The sequence below is a fragment of the Bos grunniens genome, chromosome 23, assembly GCF_055505025.1.
Source record: "Bos grunniens cultivar Pamir isolate PY7600 chromosome 23, Bosgru_T2T1.0, whole genome shotgun sequence".
NCBI lineage: Eukaryota > Metazoa > Chordata > Mammalia > Artiodactyla > Bovidae > Bos > Bos grunniens.
The window spans coordinates 50,520,467-50,541,623 of record NC_141187.1 but is presented as its reverse complement, the minus strand read 5'-3'; the positions used below and the strand labels follow the sequence as shown (position 1 = coordinate 50,541,623).

The following is a 21,157-nucleotide window of genomic DNA, read 5'->3' as shown; positions in this document are numbered from 1 at the left end:
GGTGTTCATGCTGGCTTGTCCACTGAGTCATTATAATGATTCATGAGATTACTCATGAAAAAAGTGTCTGCACAGATTTTGAAGTTTCTGGAAGCTGATTTTTGAACCAAACTTCCTCCTTAGTTGAGTGAGGTTAATAAAATGTAGAGAGAGCCATGAGGAAGGCTAAGTGTAACGTCATTCCCCATTTGAGTTATTTTCCCTCAAGGAGAGATGCTTGTTTCACTCTCCAGGGTGAACCACCTGCTGCCAAGGAAGGGTGGTTTCTCAAGCAGCCGTGGTTAGTAGTATGTTGTATTGAAAAGCAAAAGCCTTCACTTCTGTACAGGTGCAAATACAATCAGATTAGCTTTATTTTAAGCTTTGATTACATTCTAGTTAATAAGAATATACTACAGTAAGCCGGTTTAACAGTCCAGCAAAATGCATTTCATTTTAGAACTGAGCATTGGAAGCCTTGGCAAATGCTGGGAGATTACTTAGTAGAGTTAGGTACGAGGCGTCTGTGAAGGGGACTGGCTAACCCTCATGGATTCCAGTGCCGAAGGCTCAGGAGCCGTCTCAAAGGCCTAGAAATGTGGTTGTAGAGACCACACACAATTCCATTCTGGCGTTCCCCCGGTTCCTCCTCGCTATTCGTCTTTCCTTTCTTCTGCTAAGAATCACAATTTACCGACCTAAATCACACTCTAGGCATATCAGTTTGGTAATCTGGACAAAAAAAATCAGCCTTGCAGATAAATATTTGGTCGCCTTGCCTGTTGGAGCCTTAGAGCCGAACTCCAGTGGCATCCGCGTCCTCTGCCATGGGCTGCACAGCCCCACTGGCTGTTTGCAGGGTGGAGTCTGTCTCAGCCTCTACCACTTGTGTGCGGAGCTGAGGTCTCAACCCGGGGGATGTGAAGCGTGAGAGAAGTAGTGGCTGCCCTTCCACATCTGGTCACTAAATCTGCCAGCGTCTCCAGCTTGTTGGGTTTATTCTGTCTCTAAAACTGTACCTGGACCTGGGTCATTGTGCCAAAGAGATGCTTCCAGGGAGACAGGTGAAGTACAATCACTACTAAAGGAGGTTAATTCCTCATCCCCACTGTCTTAAGTCGGTCTGGTTAACTTCTAATACTACAGCCCCCAAAGGGTTAAAGTCAGGGCCGTTGGTGCCTCCCGTTCGGGCCATGGTGTGACACCTCCTAAAAAAAGCACTATAAAACTACATTATTTAATAGATCTGAGATTGCACCTGCTTTCGTATCTCGTCTTCGGGGATTAAGTTCCCCGCAAATGCAATTTGTTAATATGGAGCCACCTCTTCTCACAACGTAAATCTGTGAAATTTGGCAGGCGGTCGCTTTGCCGCAGGTGCAAGATGGAAGACCTTTCCCTGGCTTTGCCAAGAAGAAAAATGATGCTGCACTCAATTCCTGGGGAAGATATTCTGATATGGAGGCTGAAACCTGATTCCAAGAAAGGGGAATGGAATTCTAGGGCCCAAATCATGTCCTTCCCTCCCATTTGGGGAGTATGTGATCCCCAAAAGGCTGAGTAGGGGGATGAGAAGCCCTGTTTTACATGAGGCCACGTATTGAGCAAATCCCCAGGCAAGGGAAGTCCTCTGATGTTGGAGCTGCAGCCATTTGAGATGATAAATGATGACTTTTACTCTTATGAGCTCCGAGAGCCTAATTAGGGCTTAATTAAAGCTAATGCTCAGAATCCTTTGGAAGGTGGGCTGATTAAAAACTACCTTGCGCATTGAATAGCCACACTGAAAAGCGTGTCTTTGAAATACACGCCGTCACCACTCTGGGAGCCTATCCAGTCCTGTCCAGGGCTTCACAGCTAAGTTAAAGCAAGAGCTGACTATTTTTGCATTAGAACTTCCTCAGCCAAGACTACAAGAGGCCAGGTGCCTGGGTCCAGCTCGGCCCCCCGTGCGTCTACATCGAAGGTCGTCTCTGAATCTGCAAGTCCAGCTCGCCGTACACGTGCCTCAGGGAGTCGCTGGTCAGGCTGGCGATCAGCTTCCGGGGGCCGGAGACCCAGGGCCGACACAGCTCTTCCCACTGCACGGTGGAGTTGGGCCGGATTTCCCTGAAAGGATGGAAGAGGCAGGAAAGGTTTTACTCCCGAGAGGCAGATCGCGTTTCCCACTGTGAAGGTCTGGGTCACTGGCGCTCTTTCTCTCACTTGATGGTGATTGGAAGACAGAAGGGCCTGGTCGGCCGGTTTCCCAGTCACCACCCGATCAGGGCTCCTATCCGAGGCTCGGTCAGCCACAGCCCCATGGGTCATGGTTCCTTCCGCTTGGATGCATCTGCCTGCCTCCTGGTGGACGTGGCCCATGCCGAGAACCCCCAAGCCTCTGCAGTAGCCTCATGAACATGCTCTCAGTTCATGTGGGGGCTAAAGGTCCCTCCTGGGATCAGACTTCTATCTGAATCCACAGCTTCCTATACTGAGGTCGTGATGCTCTTCACTCGTTCTGGCCCATCCCCTTGGGACAGACCTGTTCTTGGGCTCGGGATCTGGCCCGCCCTGTTATTCTCGACCCTGCCTCACCCAGCGTGGGTCACTTGCCCACGCACCTTCCTGCTGTGTGTTTGTCATCTGTGGCCGGTGACCTGGGAAATGCCTCTGAGGCTTGGGGGCGTCTCTCTCTGGGGCTCCTCTAGGCATTGGTTTTGAGAATCTCGGTGTCTCCATTAATCTGGCATTTGTTCTTTAGAAATGTGGCTATATACATGATCTCACTGAGTTACAGAAAAGCCATATTATGTGACCAGTGCACGCATATAGCCTACATATGGGAGAATTTTTCCAACTCGGTAAATTGATTTTATGATTGAAGCTTTGAAACACACTGACCTCACCATGGGCTTCTTCACCTGTAAACGGTGGGCACTATGAAATATTGAAGAGGATGTGGAGAGGGTGAGCGAGTTGGTACTCATGTTGCACTTGGAACGATGGCAAGATATGGCTAAATGCCACATATTAGATATATGCTGCTGCTGCCGTGTAATTACTGTTTTACTATTTACCATCAGCTTTGGTCATCGTTTGCAATGCCTGAGCTCTCTGTAACATAACTGAGGATGGTTCTCCCTGCCTGGATGCAGAGAAACAGTTCTCTACCCTTAATTTAAATAGGCGTTTCAATACGAATATAGGTTTTTAGATATTTGTTTCTCAAGAGCAAACCCTGATTCATTCATTCCCTTTTCCTTTGTTTCCCCCAAGTGATCCATCAGGAACATTTTGTGAAACAGCTGTCTGGTTTAAGGATCTGGCCGACGGCCATAGAAGGAAGGTAACTCCCTCAAACAGAAACAGTACCCCCGAGCTTTACTTCATTGAATGAATTGTTGAACGTTAGTCGCTCAGTCGTGTGCGACTCTTTGCAACCCCATGGACTGTAGCCCGCCAGGCTCCTCTGTCTGTGGGATTTCCCAGGCAAGAATAGTGGAGTGGGTTCATTATTTGCTCTAATTCATCAGCTCGCCCCCATAATGGTATTCATCCATGTACCCATGCCCGCTCACGGGTATCATCCAAGATACCCACAAAGAGACACATCCATGTCGAAGTATGCATTTTCCTACAGATAAAGGCCTGCATGCAGAAAGAAGAGCATCATCTCCCCATCTGGGTGAGTGGAGTGACACTGGAAGAGCCCTGTGTTCCCAGGGATGCGTGTGGTGATAAATGACTCTCAGTAATGTGCTGAGCTATCAGGATGTGCCGGCCATTTATCATCCTGAACGCAGGCGGGCTTAAGGGATTATGATTACAGTAAGCTGCAACTGCCTTGCTCGTCCTCCTCGTGTCCAGCCCCCTGTCCTACTTGAGAGACTCAAAATCTCAAACCACAGCCCAAAGTCGGGGAACTTTCCTCTTAAGATAACTTACTGAACCTGATCGTTTTTTAAAGAAAAAAAAAAAAAGCATCTGGAAGAGGAATTATTTGATGTTCTGGAATTATCAAAAGCAGAAACTTGACAGCTATGGGTCTCAGGGGGCAGCACCTCTGAGCATCCAAGGACGGCAGGAGGAAGCACAGAGAGAGCGGTAAGGTGAATCGTCTCGGAGTAGAGTCAGCTGTGCCAAGTAGGCCACGGACAAGGCACCACCTATTCCCCGTTCAGCTCCCTGCTCGCCAGCACCCACCTACCAGAGCCTCTGCTTGGAGCTCCAGACTCCCTGCCACCTAGGGCCCTGGCAGGGGTGTGGATGCCGAGTGGAGTGGGCACTCTCTTGACTATTCAAGGTGTGTATCTGAGAAAAGAATACAGCCCCGTGAAGGGTTCTGGTTGGTCCCAAAGAATTGCACTTGAAGAGTCCAAGTTGTTACACGGACCTGCCACTCTTTGATTGGGTTTTCACAGGACAGGGTACACAGCTGTGTATCAGTCGTCTGACAAGATGGACGTGGGTGCTGGCTGGCTCCTGTCTTGCTTGTGAAGGTGTGAGGAGGAGGAATCAGGAGGAAACAGGGAAAGCAGTGGTCTCCCTAAAGTCCCAAGCTCAGCATGGATCATAAAACACTTCCTGTGTTAATTTATTTCCAATTCCTGGCAGTCTCTGAGAAACAGAGCTTCCCTTGCTTTGCAGAGATCGACCCTCTGGACCTGTACCCCCACAAGAGACTGCGGACCGGGCTCTGTTACTGATGCGCTGGAGATCTGTGTGTTGAAGCGATTACTGATGGAGCCTAAGGCAGAGTGTGGGTGGGACACTGCCTTGCATCCACCATGTAGGGAATGGCCTCCTCCGTCCTTGCCCCAATTCAGCTCCTTTTACCCTTCCCCAATGTCAGGTATTAACCATAAGCAATGCACCTGGACTTCCCAGGTGGCTCAGTGAGAAGAAAGAATCTGCCTGCCAATGCAGGAGACCCAGGAGACAGGGATTAGAGTGCTGGGGTGGGAAGATCCCCTGGAGGAGGGCATGGCTACCCCTCCAGTATTCTTGCCTGGAAAGTCCCATGGAAGAGGAGCCTGGTGGGCCACAGTCCAGGGGTGGCAAAGAGTGAGACACGACTGAGCGCACACGCACCCCTAACGGCCCTGGACACTCAGCCCCCCGAGTCGGTGTCTCGCCAGCGCTGGGCCTCTGCTCGCCGCGGGGCCACCTTTTCCTCTAATGCACAGGTTGCCTCTTGCGTTGGCTTGCGACCAAGGTGGGATTCTTGCACAGCCACGGTGTCAAGGTGGCAGGAGGTTCTGGTACCCTCAGATGAAGCTTGTGGGGTTACTGTTGGAGGAGGAAAAATTGGCTCCAGCAGGGGGCTGCTTTGAAGAAGAAACGTGTTTCACTTCGCCTGAGCGATTCTTGCATCTGAGTCGAGTGGGAAGGTGTGAGAACGGGTGAGCGAGACTGTCGTTTCTGACGAAAGTGGGGCACGCTCCTCTGACCTCTTCCGCTAGCTGGAGTTGATTTCTAATTTAATTCCTTTTTTTTTTTTTTTTCCCCGGCAGCTTCCCTATTAGCATAGAAGTGTTGTTATATTTTGTGCTTGTGGTTTTTTTTTTTTTCTTTAATTAAAGCACTCAAACTATTTTCTCTGTTGTTTCTTGCATCTGCCGGCATCAGGCCCCTCTTAAATGCTCAGATGCAGAAGCTGTGAGTGCTGTGATTCGACAGAAATGCAGTCTTCAGGGGGCACATCGTCTTAAAGATGTCTCAGAGAGGGTGAAGGAGGGCCTTGCTCTTGTCTTACAGACTCAGAGTCCTCCACAAAGGGAGCTGGGGAAATTCCTAACGTATCTGGGTCGTAAGGCGGTTTCCACATACCTCCCCCTCTTTCTCTGTGCCTTAGAAGGTCACCCCACAGGAAATACGCTGGACTGATTGATGCTGACGGGGCCTTATTTGCGGTAGAAATGAAAGTGATAAACCTCCGAGATTGGGGTCCATTCTGGGTGTCACACTTTAAGAGGAGCCCTGATAAATTGGAGGATGTACGTGAGGGAGTGAGTTGAAACTGCATTAGGGGTGAGGGGAATGAAGCTGGGGAGGAGTAGGGAAGACGCGGGAAGATCAGACAGCGGTTTGCAGACATTTGCAAGCCATCAGGTGGGAGACAAATGTACCTTCTTCTCTGTACGGGTCCAGGTTGCAGACTAGGCCCACTGGTGGGACTGAAAGGTGGAATTGTTTTCCAGCCACTAGAACTATCTGACCATGGAATGGGCTGTCTTGTCTATGACACTCTTTGTCACTAGAAGTCACAGAAGCTGAGACCTGTAGGCACAGTCTGACGGTGTGAAGTGTGCCAAAAGCAGACCTTCAAGCAACGGGCCTGGAACGGCTGTTGGTCCCCTAAACAGGAAACCAAGTCTAGAACTCTCCACTGTTGTTCAGTCGTGTCTGACTCTTTGTGACCTCATGGACTGCAGCAGGCCAGGCTCCTCTGTCCTCCACTCTCTCCTGGAGTTTGCTCAAATTCATGCCCATTGAGTTGGTGATGCTATCTAATCATCTCATCCTCTGCCGTCCCCTTCTCCTTTCACCTTCGATCTTTCCCAGCATCAGGGTCTTTCCCGGCATCAGAATTCTCTAGGCTCACCTTTTTTTTCTACTGAAAGCAACAATTCTAGAGAGTGCTCGGATTGGTAAGATCTTGGAGTAGGGTTGGAAAGAAAGGACTCCTGCCAGGGTCCTAACTCATGACACCTGACTCATAGTGGGTACCCTGTAAATACTAGAAGAACAAGGCAGTTTGCAAAACTCTTGACTTTGGGGATCTGGAATCAGCCATCCTACTTCTGGATGCAGACTTATTTCTACACACTGTACAACTTGGGACAAACCAGTCAGTCTCTCAAAGCTTCAGGTTTCTCCACTGCCAAAGGGAGCTAATAATAGTACCCACCTCATTAGAGTGGTTTTAAGAATTGATGGTGCTGGTCAAACCAACACCCCAAGCCCCAGAGACTTGTAAATAAGGAGGGAGCAGCTTCTCAGACATGTTCACCGGGGCTAGATGTGAGTTGGGAAAAGATGGAGAAAGAGGAACGTCCCACGGTCCTACCCCAGGTCCCCACCTCCCCCAGCGCTCACCGGAACATCTTCCTCAACGGTTTCGTCACTCCGGGACCATCCAGGCGGATCCAGACATTGCGAAGCGTCTCTTTTAAAGGATTGGTGAACTCAACCGTCACCACCATGTCGGAACCCACGACCTGAGCACCACGGACCTGAGGAGTGAGTTGGAGGAGAAAGAAGCATGTTAGCCGCACACAAAGCCTCTTTCTGCACCCTTACATCTTTACCCATCTTTGCTTTTCCTTCTGTTTTACAGTGTGGCCATTTTTTGGCAAAGGAGCCAATGTGATGAGGATATTGCTTTGACTGGGGGATACTTGTTGAGAAAAAGACGGAAAATTGCTAATTAGAATCACAGTCTTTTCCTCATTATGAAAACCACCCTAATTAGAGTTCAGGTTATCAACCTCGGCCACTGGCTGTTCCCGGCAGCAGGAGGTGGAAGTGCATTCAGGGTAGCAACAGCTTTCCGCGGCCAGGGAGGACAGGTGGACTCTGCTCCTGGAAAGGGTTCAGGTTTCCTGCCAGGACGGGAGGGATCCCCGAGTTCAAGAGGAAGAAAACGCTCCTGGAGGTACTTGAGAAAGAAATACATCCAAGGAGGGAGTCCTCATCATTGAAGAAGAGGAATCTGAATGCTAAAATAGGCAAAAAAAGACTTTTCCTCCCCAGTCTGGATATCTGAAGCTAGAAGGCTGTTTGGGGTGAGTTTACGTATCACAAGCCTCAGATGTACCGGGTGTGTTCCAGACGTGTACGCACTGCTATATTCAAAATGGAGAACCAACAAGGACCTCCGGTACAGCACCGGGAGCTCTGCTCAATGCTATGTGGCGGCCTGGATGGGAGGGAGTTTGGGGGAGAATGGATGCATGTACATGACATGTACGTACACGTATGTACATACATGTCATGTACATGTATGGCTGAAAGCCCCTTCGCTGCTCACCTGAAAGCATCACAACATTGTTAACTGGCTACATGTCAATACAGAATAAAAAGTTTAAAAAACAGAAGCACTGGGTATGCGGCAAAGCGGCCAGAGTTCAATGACAGCTTCGGGCCTTACTAGCTGTGAGGTCTTGTAAGGTCTCAACCTTTCTGAGACTCAGTTTTCTGAAACAAGGTGGATGTTCCTATGGGGTAATTGTTGTAGAACACTATTATTAGGGTTGCTATTAGTATTATTTCGGTCCTTATGCTATTCACGATGTATAATACTGCACGCTTGGGACTATCTGCTTTCCCAGCACTGACACCAGGTGCTAGGAAATGGCTAGGAGCATTTGTTTGTTGGTTTCGGGGCTTGGTATGCCAGACAGATGGATCTGTGCAAACTCTGAATTACTGGGGAACAAGATAATAAAACTAGTCCTTCCCTCCTAGGAAAGGATCAGGATGAGACAATACATATAAAGCAGCTAACGCAATGGCTGGCTCAAGACATTACAGGCTCAACTACATCATTTGGATTAGCAATACTTGGGGTATTTTCCTTTATTCACTTCGTTTTAGCCCGCTTTCAACTCCAGCATCTAGCTGGTGTCCAGTAAATATGTGCTCTATTAAATCGACTGCTTAAAAAGGAAATGTATTGGTTGTTTGAGTTTTCCGTGTAGCAACCCAGCTATTATACTACATTATTTCTTTAAGCAGTGTATGACATAGGAAAAGTCAAATGGAAATGAGCCTTGCTAGAACAGAGAGAAAAAGGAGGGACTTTGCCCCAAGAAGATTCTCCCTTATTGACTCTGCTGCTGCTGCTGCTAAGTCGCTTCAGTCGTGTCCGACTCTGTGCGACCCCATAGATGGCAGCCCACTAGGCTCCTCTGTCCCTGGGATTCTGCAGGCAAGAATACTGGAGTGGGTTGCCATTTCCTTCTCCAGTGCATTAAAGTGAAAAGTGAAAGTGAAGTAATTCAGTCTAGTGAGTAGTAATAGTGAAAGTGTTAGTCGTTCAGTCATGTACGGCTCTTCTGTGACCCCATGGACTGTAGCCTGCCAGGCTCCTCTGTCCATGGAAATTCTCAGGCAAGGATCCTGGAGTGAGTTGCCATTCCTTTCTCCAGGGGATCTTCCCAACCCAGGGGTTGAACCTGGGAGACTCTAGAGTGAAGGGTAAAACCTTATGACTTTACTCTTTGGGACACATTGATAACTAAAACTATAACTAAAAATCTATAAGAAAAAGGAAAATTATAGCCAATCGTCCATGGTTATTACTGTCAAATCTCGACCCCCTAAGGTGGAATGGGTGGAGAGCTGGAAAGAGGAGTCAGGGGTGGAGTGGGCGTGGGTGACGGTGGAGAGGACAGCAGGTGGTGTCACCTACGAAGCAAGGACTGTGTGCCAAGCAGTGTCTCCTGAGTGGTCCTCAACCTGGCGTGCACAGCAGAATGCAAAGCTGGGCACATCTGGGGATGCTTTGATCTCTGCAGGAGTCTGGAGCCAGTCCCCATGGTACAAGGGATGGGTGTATAAAAGTCCATTATTGGGATACTTTACATAGAATCTTTGGCTTAATTCTCAAGTTCATCCAACATATTTTTCCTAAGGAAAAAAAACCTCAGAACACTTTTTGGTTTCTAAAAATAGAGGATAAAGATAACATTTACAAAAGCTGTCTAAATTGAAGACAGTAGAACTGCTTCAGAGACACTACTGGCCAAAGCATTTGCTATGATCACTTTGATTTTGAAGGAAAAATATTTTGGAGCCATCTGCTTTCTTCATGGCATTCTACTGCAATTACAGGAACCTTAGAGAAACCTGATAGCAGCTACTGACCTTTCCTTCTACAGACAAACACAGTGACAAATGCAGGATGCATGCACACCTTGCATGTGGCTTCAGGGGGTTCATTACAGGCCAGGACGTGTGTGGCCCTCAGGGGCCTGGTGGTTAAGGATCCTTTACGTACGGGTAGGCTAGCTCTACAGGAAGACCCTTCTGCTGTGGAAAGTGGGTCACAGGTGACTGATGGCAGAGATAGGGGGATTTAGTATTTGAGAGATTGGCCCAGTGTCTGGGCCTTCAGAGACGGGCTGTAGGTCTGAGTATGATTAGGATATGAAGTCTTAGATAATTTCATGTATTGTGCCGAATCAGTTTGCTCCTAGATATGGTCTCTGTTACTAGCTGCTGGAGGGGTACATAAGTAAGTACTTCCCAGCCTTCCCTGATACTGGAGCAGGGAGCAGGCTGCGATGAAAGGGGGGCCCTTCTCAGATCGTGGAGAGTTTCTTCTGCAATTAACAAAGATCCAGCATCCCTTTCCTGACATTTGTCTCCTGCCCCTGGAATTTAAACGTCCTTGGCCTGACTGCTGAGAAGACAATGAAATTTAGAAACTCAAACCAAACTGAACATTAAAAACCCAACATTCAACATCACCATCTTCTGCTTAGGCAATATTTCCTCCTTCTTTTGAGGAAAATGGAGAATATACATAGGATCTTCAAAGTATATGTTGGTTTACACGATGCGCCACGCACAGCGTGTACTCACTGAACAGACGACCAGCCGTTACTTGGACCAGGGGACAGGATGAAACATACATCATCCTCAGGGACAGCAAACACTTCTGCGCTCCGATTTTCCCCAATATTCCATTTAAAGTATTTCCGTTTTTTTATATTGACATAAAATATGATACTTTTTCAAGTTAAACTATCATTCACCAATATTGACGTACTGAGTCCTTGTTTTTTTTCATGATAAAGATCAATATTCTGATTCTTTGGTAAACAAGAAAGTTACTAACACGCACACACACACACACTTTTAGGAAAGAACTGCTTTTTAAGAAATCACAAGATCTTCCAATGGAGTATATGCTTTACAATATATATATAGCTATATTCAAAATCAAAACTGAAATGAAGGAAAAGTTTGACAAAGAATGAGCTTAGTTGTCAATATAATTCACATGATTTATTAGTTCACCTCACAGTGCTTATTTCAGGGGCTGCCAGTCATGTCTTCCGTGACTTATCACTGGAAAATGAACTTTTCCCTCCTCCCACTACGGGGAGCGTTATCACTGCTGGTAACGAGCAGTTGCTTGTTTGTGAATCATACTCACCAACACCACCACGGCTGTTTCTCTCTAGCCCAGCTGAATTGGCATGGACTAAATAATGCAAATGGTTTTACAACAGTCAGCCACTGTTCCAAGACTGTCCAGTATGGTATCTGCCAGCCCCATGGGGCTATTTAAATGTTTAAATGAATTTAAATTAAATTAAGTAAAAACTCAGTTCCTCACTTGTACGAGCCGCAGTTCAAGTACTCAGCAGCTACATGTGTCCAGTGGCTCTCGTACTGAACAGTGCGTATTTAGGGTATTCCAGTAATTAGGGAACATCCTACTGGGCTTCCCTTGTAGCTCAGTTGGTAAAGAATCTGCCTACAAGGCAGGAGACGCAGGTTCGATTCTTGGGTTGGGAAGATCTCCTGGAGAAGGAACTGGCAACCCACTCCAGTGTTCTTGCCTGGAGAATCCCATGGACTGAAGCCTGCCAATTCCTCTGCCCATGGGATCGCAAGAGTTGGACACACCTTAGTGAGTACCACCACCACCACCTCCTAGACAATGGTGATGTAAGGGATTTACTCACATTAACTCATTTAATCCTCACAACCCTATGAAGTAGATGAGGAAAGTGAGGCCCAGAGAAGTGAAGTGACCTGTTCCAGGTCACACAGCAAGTGGGGGAAGGGAGACTCTGCACCGACCCTGACTAGTAATGGCAGGGACAGCAGCTCATGGCACGTTCAGGGTCCGTACAGTGATGCAGGCGCCCTGCTCACCGCTGTGCTCCCTTTATCTTGGGTGACCCTCTGTGGACTTGGCGGAGGGCAGTAACATCATCCTCATTCTACTGACACGAAATGAAACATTGAAGATAAACAAAATGCCCACATTACAGACCCTGGATGTCGGCAGGATCCAGATAGGAATCTAGGTCTTTCTGACTCCAGGGCATTCATCTTTAAACGCTGCACACCCTGTCATCTCTGACAGCAGAGAGGCAAAAATAGTAACTTCCTTTTTCGCTGAAAGGAGTCTATTTCCTGAAATCCACTGAAGAGTCATTTGCAGTATTAGCTTTCGCCGTCGCTGAACGACCAGTGGAGCTCGGTGACTACAACTTGATCCTGAACTAAATTTGAAAACATGTATACAACTCAACTCCTTCTTTCCGACTTTACAGGGAAAGAATCAGATCTCTATGCCAGAGTCAAACGTGGCAAGGTAACCCTGGGGCTCTGACACAGCTGTCTTACTTGACGATAACAGTCTTCTCTAAGTGGGGTAAAGATAGAGTTATCGTTTCAAAGGAGATCTAGTAGCTCAAGCACAGCGTGGTCATATGACGAGGTAGACGAGATTCGTTATCCTTGATGTTCTACTTTGCCTGCGTGTTTGTTTTTAAGAATAGAAAATAGCAAGCAGGAATGCAGAGGGAACACGTCTGAGGCAGCCCAATTACCCGCGACTCTCACTTTCCTTCTCACACCTACGCCAAGAGGGAGGTGGAGAGGCGCGCCTCACAGTGGAGCCCTGGGGGTGCGCGCTCCTGGCTGTGGGGTGCAGACGGCCTGACCCTCCGGGACCGGCAGAGGATGGAGAGAGACGCAGCTACCTGAGCAGGTGAAGCCACGGCTGGTCTGGACCCTCCCGGGTCCCAGAATATTGATCAATCAGAATATTGATCTGGGCTTCACCTGCTCGGAGCCCGTCAGGGTGGGCCTTCACATGGACTTTGGTCTCTCGCTACAGGGGGTTCAGGGCAGTGCTGAGGAGACCCCTGCGGGGAGGAGCCAGAGACAGCGAGCACAGTGGGCAAGCCGAGGGGAAGGTGGGCTGCCCTCAGCATCTGAAGCCCGGTGGCCGCTGCTGTGCATCCCCAGGCCAGTCACTTGACTTCTCTGGGCCTCGGTTTCTCACGAGGCTCCTGGGAGGATTCCGCGTGATACCTTGCGCAGCACAGCATCCGAAAGACGGCCTTTCTTGACTCTAAATGTTGTGGAGGTTCAAAGGGAGACCGCGCTGCCAGGGTGACCAGGGGAACTTTCTCATCCGCACGTTCCCCCGTGGGGAGTGACGTGGGTTTGGGTTCTCAGGGGCCGAAGCCGAGAAGCGCATGGGAGAGAAGCCAGCAGCTTCCACCGGCGCCTTCCAAAGAGACGCGGGGAAGCCCACTCCAGCCGCCTCGCCCTGCCGCCCACTGCAGGGCCATGGATGCGGCAGGGCTGCGTCCTGGTGACCGGGACCCGTACCGACAGAGTCGCGGAGAAACATTGGGAGGCTGGGAGGAGAGAAGGTTTAGGGTTTGGGGTTGGGAATAATTAGAGCTCAGAGTTTTGCTCTTGTTTTTTTTTTCCTTTTTTTGCCTTGATGGAAATTTCCAGGTATTTGGGCTCTCACAAGAACAGAGTGAAATGGCAGTTGAGTCTCACAGTTTGCCTGGTGGCCGTCCAGCACCTGGGGGACACTAGTTAGTCCTCAGGAGGCCCCCAGTTTGGATAAAGGGTATGAACTGGGATGTTGGGGTCCCGGCCTCAGCAGCCACCACGGCCCCAGGCCCCCTGGCTCTTCTCTGGTTACATTCGGGGCTTCCTGGAGCACCGGCAGGAGGCGGGCGAGGAGGATGCTACAGGTGGCCTCAGGTTAGTTAGGCCCCAGGGGGAGCACAGGGGTTGTTAAGAGAAACCAAGAAAGCGTCTTGATTCAGGAGCCATCTGGGCGAGCAGCCAGCCCCGAGCTTCTGTGCTTGTTAGGAGAGGGAGCCCCTCTTCCCTGGCAAACGCGTTCCTCATTCACAGGAGGAAACAGGTTCTGCTGGTGTTTGAGGATGTTCTACAGCAGCTGCAGGACGCTCCTACGAGATGGACGCGCCTACGAGATGATCCTAAGGAGGCGGTGGAACCTGAGCTGTTTTCAATGGCACTGGGAGGGGTTCGTTGCCCAGATACTGAGAGGAGGTCTTAGTAGGAGGTCTGAGGTGTGTGACCACCTCTCCTCGCCCACCCCCTCCCCAAGGCTCCTCCAGGCTCTTCGGGACGGGCCTCCCCCTCAGGACAGTCCCATAGGTAACCGTGCACATGCTCAACACCCAGGGCGCAGGTCCGATGCCGCCAGGCGAGCATTACCGTCCCTCTAGCCCGTGGGCCCTGCTGCCTGGAGCACTTCTCGGTGCAGGATCCCAGCGCAGAGAGGATGGGGCGGGGCGGGAGCGGACTCTTGCCGGCAACCACCAGGTCCTGGGCCAGGCTGAGCGCTCAGAAACAGCACACGTTCAGTCCCCGACAATGCGTTGTTTTACACATGATTACGATTAATAACGGGGCGAGTATTAACGATTGTTGTTCAGTCGCTCAGTCGTGTCAGATTCTTGGCGACCCCAGGGACTGTAGCCCGCCAAGCTCCTCTGTCCATGGGATTTCCCAGGCAAGAATACTGGAGTGGGTTGCCGTTTCCACCTCCAGCGGATCTTCCCAGGGATCAAACCTACGTCTCCTACCTTGGCAGGTGGGTTCTTTACCACTGGGCCAGCCCACTGGGCATTCACCATGACAGAGGTACCGTGTTCAGCTCTTTGTGAGAGTTATTTCTATTATCCCTCCCAGTAGCCTACAGGTCAGCGATACTACTGGACCATTGTACAGCTGAGGTGTTGAGGAACTGACCCAAAGCTGCCCAGGTAGGATGAGGAACCCAGGGGGCCCGGCCATCCAAGCCCCGTGCTCTGGGGCTTCTCTACAAAAGGTATTCTTGCTCTGGTTGACCTGGGTGAGGACATGAACCTTGGGACCCTTCTCTGCTCTCTGAGACCGGGAGGAAAGCCCCTGGCACAGTGCTCCAGGTCCCGCACCAGCCTCCACCCTGTGGGCCAGCTGAATCCCTGTGTTGTCCTCTCCTCTCCCCCAAATAGCCCTTCATTAACCATCAAGATCATCAGGGCTTCCCTGGTGGCTCAGCTGGTAGAGAATCCGCCTGCAATGCGGGAAACTTGGGTTCGATCCCTGGGTTGGGAAGATCCCCCAGAGAAGGGAAAGGCTACCCACTCCAGTGTTCTGGCCTGGAGAATTCCCTGGACTGTATAGTCAGTCCATAGGGTCACAAATAGTTGGACACAACTGAGTGACTTTCACTTCAACCATCAAAATGCTGAAGAATCTTTTCCTGACTTAAAGCCTCTTACAACAATCAACACATGGGAAGGCAGAGAAAAATTCTACATCTGATTTTAATAAAATATATTTTTCTCATCAAAATATTTTGATAGCCTGGGAAAAGAGATATGTGCTCATTAAAGTTTAATGACTCTCTCCTGCCGTTTTCCATATGAGGCTCACACACTGTGACTCACGCGTGGTGGGTGCAGGGAACAGTTAACTGGGAGCACAATTTAACCCAGTTCCCATCTCTGTGGTCACAGGAGACATGCGAGATATGGTCACATGCGAGGTGGGGTTCTTAGGTGGCAAGGACGTGTCCACTGGCCTGAGCACTTTGGTTGACTTGATGTGGATCCAGACAGGTGGGCCCCATCGTGGTCCAGGTTGGTCTCTATTCGCTCCAGAAAGGAGGGGGAGGCCAAGAACAGCTGCAAACTTGCACTCAGGCAGCTCCAGCCCTGAGGCTGAGCCAGGGTGCCCAGAAGACAGAGCTCTGGGCACAGGCTTGAAGGGAAAAGAGAAAGGCAGGAGGCTCTGGGACCCCAGCCAGGCAGCACATTTCTGCAGTCAGGGCCTCTCACAGCTCAGGGACCCCTGGTGGCTTTCAGGGCGCCAGGCACCTCACCCAGGAGCACGTCTTCACCTGCTCCCGCTGAGCTCATCTTCGGGGCTGATGTGGTCAGTGAGGTTAGTGGTTAGGGAATGTATACGTGACCACGCTCCTGCCTCCTTTCCTGAACACACCTGAACGGAGGCCAGGCTTTCCCTCTCTCTCCTGCTGGAGTCCAGCCAAGTGGCCCTGTCGTTGCTGTTCAGTCACTCAATCGTGTCCAATGCTTTGCAACCCTATGGACTGTAGCCCTCCAGGTGCCTCTGTCCATGGGATTCTCCAGGCAAGAATACTGGAGCGGGTTGCCACGCCCTCCTCCAGGGAATCTTCCTGACCCAGGGATTGAACCTGTATCTCCTGCATTGCAGGCGGATTCTTCACCACTGAGCCACCGGGGAAGTCCTACCTCTAAATAAGTTTCCTCTAAGAACTGCATTCCTGATGTGCTTACAGAGATAAAAGACAAAACAAATATAAGAACAAGCACCCCCTGCAGCTCTTGGTCAACTATACCATCCCGGCCCAGGTCACTCGAGCTGGAAGAGAAGGGATTTGGGTTCTGCCCCTGGGGAATTGAGCTGCCATCTAAGTACACTCGGAAGACGACTCACCAATAATCCTTCAATTAATAATGTCTAAGAGATGAAAGTTATCAGCTTCCTTTATACGCCCAGTTTATTATCAGCGGTGCAATTAAATTCTATTTTGTGCTGCGGTTTGAGCACTTCCCATCTGGGAAGTCTCTCTCCTGAGTCCTTCACGGGGACAAGCTGTCGGTGCCTAATTAGGTGAGCACGCGGGCCTTGCCTCTGGTGGGCAAGGTTCGGAGGTGGAGTTCTGAACAGGAGCGGGAAGGGAAGCCTCGCCGACCCCTGGGAGGGGCCTGCAGGGGACCGCGTGGCTTCTGGGAGAACTCACCAGGAGGGGGGCGCCCCGTGCGTGGTGAGCAGGCCGCGGTCACAGCACCCCCGAGTTCCCGTTCTCAGGGGGGTGGCGGTGCCTCTGGAGGACCCCCAACACCACCCCTCCGTTTTGTATATTCTCCTGCTCTGCCTGCAGAGCCTGCAGCCCTCGTTTCTGTTCTGTGTCTTCAGGCCTCTGGTGGGATGCTGCTGTGACGGGCCCAGAAGAAGGGGCTGAGGTGGAAGAACCAAGGAGGTGTCAGGATTCCAGCCTTTCTAGAAAAGGAGGGTCCAGGGTTCTCTGCCTCCGGGGGCCCAAGTTTCAGCCTAGCGGCACCCATCGCAGGGTAGCCCTCGGATAGATCACCATCCACAGGGCATGGACCCAGGGGAGGCTGCCATTCTGAGCGCTACACAACAATGACCAGCTTTACAAGTGACTCAGAGCAGGAATTTGTAAGACACAGGGCTTCACTGCCCCTCCCCGCCCGCCCCCTCCAGAGGCTTTAAAATACAGGTGACTCCAAGACTTTGATTACCCACCACGTTAGAGGAACGCACCTTGATTTGTGCTCATCACTCTTAATAGCTTGGGAAGGTCTCTGAGCCCTGGACAAGGCTGACATGAGATGTCACGCCCAAGGACCCCGCTGGAGGCCCAGGCTTCTGCTCCCAGGGCAGGATGGGTCTCCGGGATGTGGGTGCCGAAGCTGCTGATGCTCCTGAGACGTGGGAACAGCAGGCCGCCACATTTATTTCTCCTCCCACCTGTGCCCAGCACCCCTCTGCCAAGTGCCTTTAAGTCATCTGGGCAGAGGTTTCCGCTGAGACAGATGTTAAATGGTGAAAATGGAGAGGCAAATGTTACAGCTACCAGCGGGACTTCCCTGGAGGCCCAGTGGTGGAGAGTCTCCACTTCCAATACAGGAGCTGTGGGTTTGAACTAAGAGCCCACATGCCATGTGGCAAGGCCAAAACCACACATAAATAAAATAAATAAAAATAAAAGAAAAAGGGACTAACAGCTAAATTAAAAATTATTTTAAAAAATGAACTACTAGCCAAACAGGCAATACGTGGGAAAGTCAGAAGAGCGGCTGTCCTGGTGACGGGGGGAGTAATTGACTGGAAGAGGCGTGCGGGAGCTTCCTAGGGAGCCGTGTGGTGGAATCCTCCGTGTCCGCCTCTGGCCGGTGGTGGCCAGGTGTGTCACAAATGAAACGCCGTGGCCGCCAGGCGGACGTTCCGGTCTGTGTGTTCTGCTGTACGCAGTGAGCACCCCACGGGCAGCAGCACACGTGGGAGGGGATCCAGGCAGCTGCTGAGGCCACGCCTGACCCACTTGATTCTGGAGACACTGAGTTCTATCTGTGCCCTTTACACATCTCCATCTTCCCCCACAAGTGTGTTTATACCCACAGGCTATATTTATATCTGCAGCCACATCTATATATTTAAATCTGGAGAGGAGAGAAAAGTGTTACATGTGCACATCTATTTATAGGGCAGTTCACTTCTTTCAAAGAACAGGAGGATCCTAGCTCCTCTTCTCTGCAGGGGGAGCAGGACACAAGACACACGCTCGCACACGCACATTCACAAGCACGAAGGCCGGGGGCCTCAGCAGCAGCCTCGCCTTCCTGCCTGGCTGAGATACAGCAACTGACCTTGATGACGACCTTGGGGACCGTCAGCGCAATGGACTTCTGCTTGGCCAGAACGTCCCTGGTCTCGTTGACTCGAGCCGTGACAAAGAAGTGCAGGAAGGCCTGCTCCAGCAGCTGGCCCATGTACTCGCCCGCTCCGATCAGCACCTCCTCTCTCTTGACTGGAGAGAAGAAACACAAACGTGCCGGTGTCAGAACCTGGGAGGAGATGCTCCCTGCTTCCCCGAGGGCCCCGTCTTCTCCCAGTTGGCACAGCCTCCACCAGGGGAGGGCGAGCGGAACACAGAGTCCCTCAGGGACAAGGAGCACTCCGGCTTCTGGGCAAAGCACGTGCTGGAAGTGGAACACTCAGTCAAGCCTTCCTAGAGAAAACGTGTCCCATCTTCCCAGCAGTGCTTTTGCTCTTGCATTAATAAAACGCAGCACGACAAAGAGGTTTAAAACCAAGGACCGGAAGGCTTTAGCTGCGGCTGCTTGGACCTGTGCACGAACAGCTCCGTGACAGCAGACGGGGCGGGGATGCCCACGGCCCCGGTGCCCAGCGCCCTCCTGAGATAGGAAACGTCTCACGGCAGCCACGGGCCATGCTTGAGCGCAGCTGCTGACTACTTGAACCTTTTCCTTGTTTCCTTGGCACCACACTTCTTCTCCAACTCTTGCCGTTCCAACCTAATTTGAGTTTTCTATTTAAGAGAAAGAAGTGGTGGAAACCTATTTCACACACACGTTCAACTGTCTCCCACCCCCTCTGCTATCTGCAACTTAAAAGATCTCTGTGCCAAATGTATGTGAGCTCTTGGGGACAAGCCAGGGAGGATGGCATCTGCATCTGGACAGCGGGGTGCCGGGAGCCAGCGTGAGGACCTCCGCCCGTGGCAAAGGTCATGAGGAAGGAGGCTTGGCATACACAAAGGTGGGATCGAGCCTCAGGAGTCCCCCTGGAAATTCTCGAGCATCTACCCCCAAAACCAGAGTCTGCCTACTTTACTGCTTTGTGCTCTCACCTAGACCTCTGGCTTTACAGGGGCTGTCCCCCACCACCTCTCTCTGAAAAAGAGTTAACTTACAACTCCAGTTAATAAAGTTCCTGGGCATGACAAGAGTGTTTAAACTGTCTAAATACAGATTCCTTTGAGCAGTTAAAAGATTGATTAGAAATTGTATTGGTGAAGGGTTTTTCACTTGTTGGGCCAATGTTTGCTGCTAAGTTTCCATATCCCTTACCTACTGTGTCCCTGGCAGTGTATTGATTAATATAATTGGTATAAGTAGTAGCTTTAATGTTTGTAACCTGGGACCCTTGAGTTAATTCTTTTCTTGTTACAGCCCACCACACCTTTGCCCTATAGGAATGCAACTTTATCTAATGCTTTCGGAGGGTGGCTCCTGACTTTAGAATAATCACCTTTAGAGAAAAATAAGTTTTCTGAAGAAAGGATCTTAAAATGTTGACAGGCCCCCTGGCCAGAAGATGATGTAAATCACCTAAACTTTTGCATATGATAAGTTTGCAGGAAGAAAGCCTGGCTTACTGAATGACTCTACCCCTTCCCCCATTATCCTCTATGCATAACTTAGGTATAAAAACTACTTTGGAAAATAAAGTGTGGGCTTTGTTCACCGAAACTTGGTCTCCCCATGTCGTTCTTTCTCTCACCTTCTGGCTGAATTTCCACCTGGGGCGTGGAGGCTTGTCAAGCCTACTAATTATGCCTGGGCTTCTAAGATCTGACCGGGGAGGCCTTAGTGTCTCCTCTCCTTCGGGAGGACGGGAGGACACCTGCGGCCTATGAAGGTGACGTAAATTCCTAGCCTTGGAATTTTATTAGCTTTCCACATAAACCAAGTTATTCAGCCTCTTTTCTCCACTGAATTTTCTCACTGAGCTATCCTTATTTACCCACTCTTTATATCCTTAATTAACGTTTAATTAAGCAATTGTTTCCTGATCCTCACCGTCGCCGTCCCCGCTTCGAATTCCCTGGATCCACCGGGGCTGGACCCCGGCAGCAGGGAGTTGGTCCCAGCTCCCCTCTGCTCACCATCTGGGCCAAGGAGGGGGCTTCTGTCCTGTGGCTCTACCGCCGCGGTGGGCTTCTGCCTGGCTGCCCTGCACACTTCCTCCCACTCTCGTTTTCCAGAGCACAGGATTCCAGGGGGCCAAGGGCTGCTGTCCTGCAGGCCGAGCCCATGCTGGGCAGAACCAGTGCCCCTGCTGTGTGGTCAGCCGCCGGGGCACGGGGCACTCACGCCTCCTTCCCCCTGCACGGAGTTGAATGTCTCCTCCATGGCTGGCCTGCTCACTGTCTGCTTTTGGCCAAAGAGTCCTCCCCTCAGTGGAAGTTGTCAAAGGAAACAATTCCCAAAGTGGAGAGTGCTCTACGTGCATGTCTGCATTATGTATATCTGTGCACGTCTCTGGTATATATACGTGTGTATCTTCTCGTTGGCCCCCCATTGTGAGCGGGTGAACTGGACCCGGGGCCGGAAGGCTGTGTGGGGTGAGCACCGATCAGAGCACAGGGAGGCCTCCTGCCTTGTGGGCACCCAGGTGATGGAGCGCCAGGCTATGCCTACCAGCTGCTTCAAGGTCTCTACACGGAGGACTGGGCGTTGAGACGGCCCAGTCTTGGTTCCACCTCGAAGTCACTGGGGGACACTTAAGAACCTACCCTGCTGGATCCCACCCCAGACCATCTCAATCAGAGTCTTGGAGGTTTGGGGTCTAGGTCTTGTTTGACCACTCT

General features: G+C 50.6%; 1 protein-coding gene across 1 annotated transcript in view; it reads right to left on the bottom strand.

Annotated features, from left to right (window-relative positions):
* Positions 1 to 323: 323 nt before the first annotated feature.
* The window catches only part of F13A1 (coagulation factor XIII A chain), a 143,627-nt gene continuing 122,793 nt past the window's right edge, over positions 324 to 21,157 (bottom strand). Inside the window, exons 13-15 of the mRNA XM_086370908.1 lie at positions 18,411 to 18,571; positions 7,060 to 7,196; positions 324 to 2,088 (exon numbers count right to left, since the gene is read on the bottom strand). Of these exons, the coding sequence (XP_086227034.1) occupies positions 1,935 to 2,088; positions 7,060 to 7,196; positions 18,411 to 18,571 (452 nt within the window). The 3' untranslated portion in view covers positions 324 to 1,934. The remainder of the gene's footprint in view (positions 2,089 to 7,059; positions 7,197 to 18,410; positions 18,572 to 21,157) is intronic.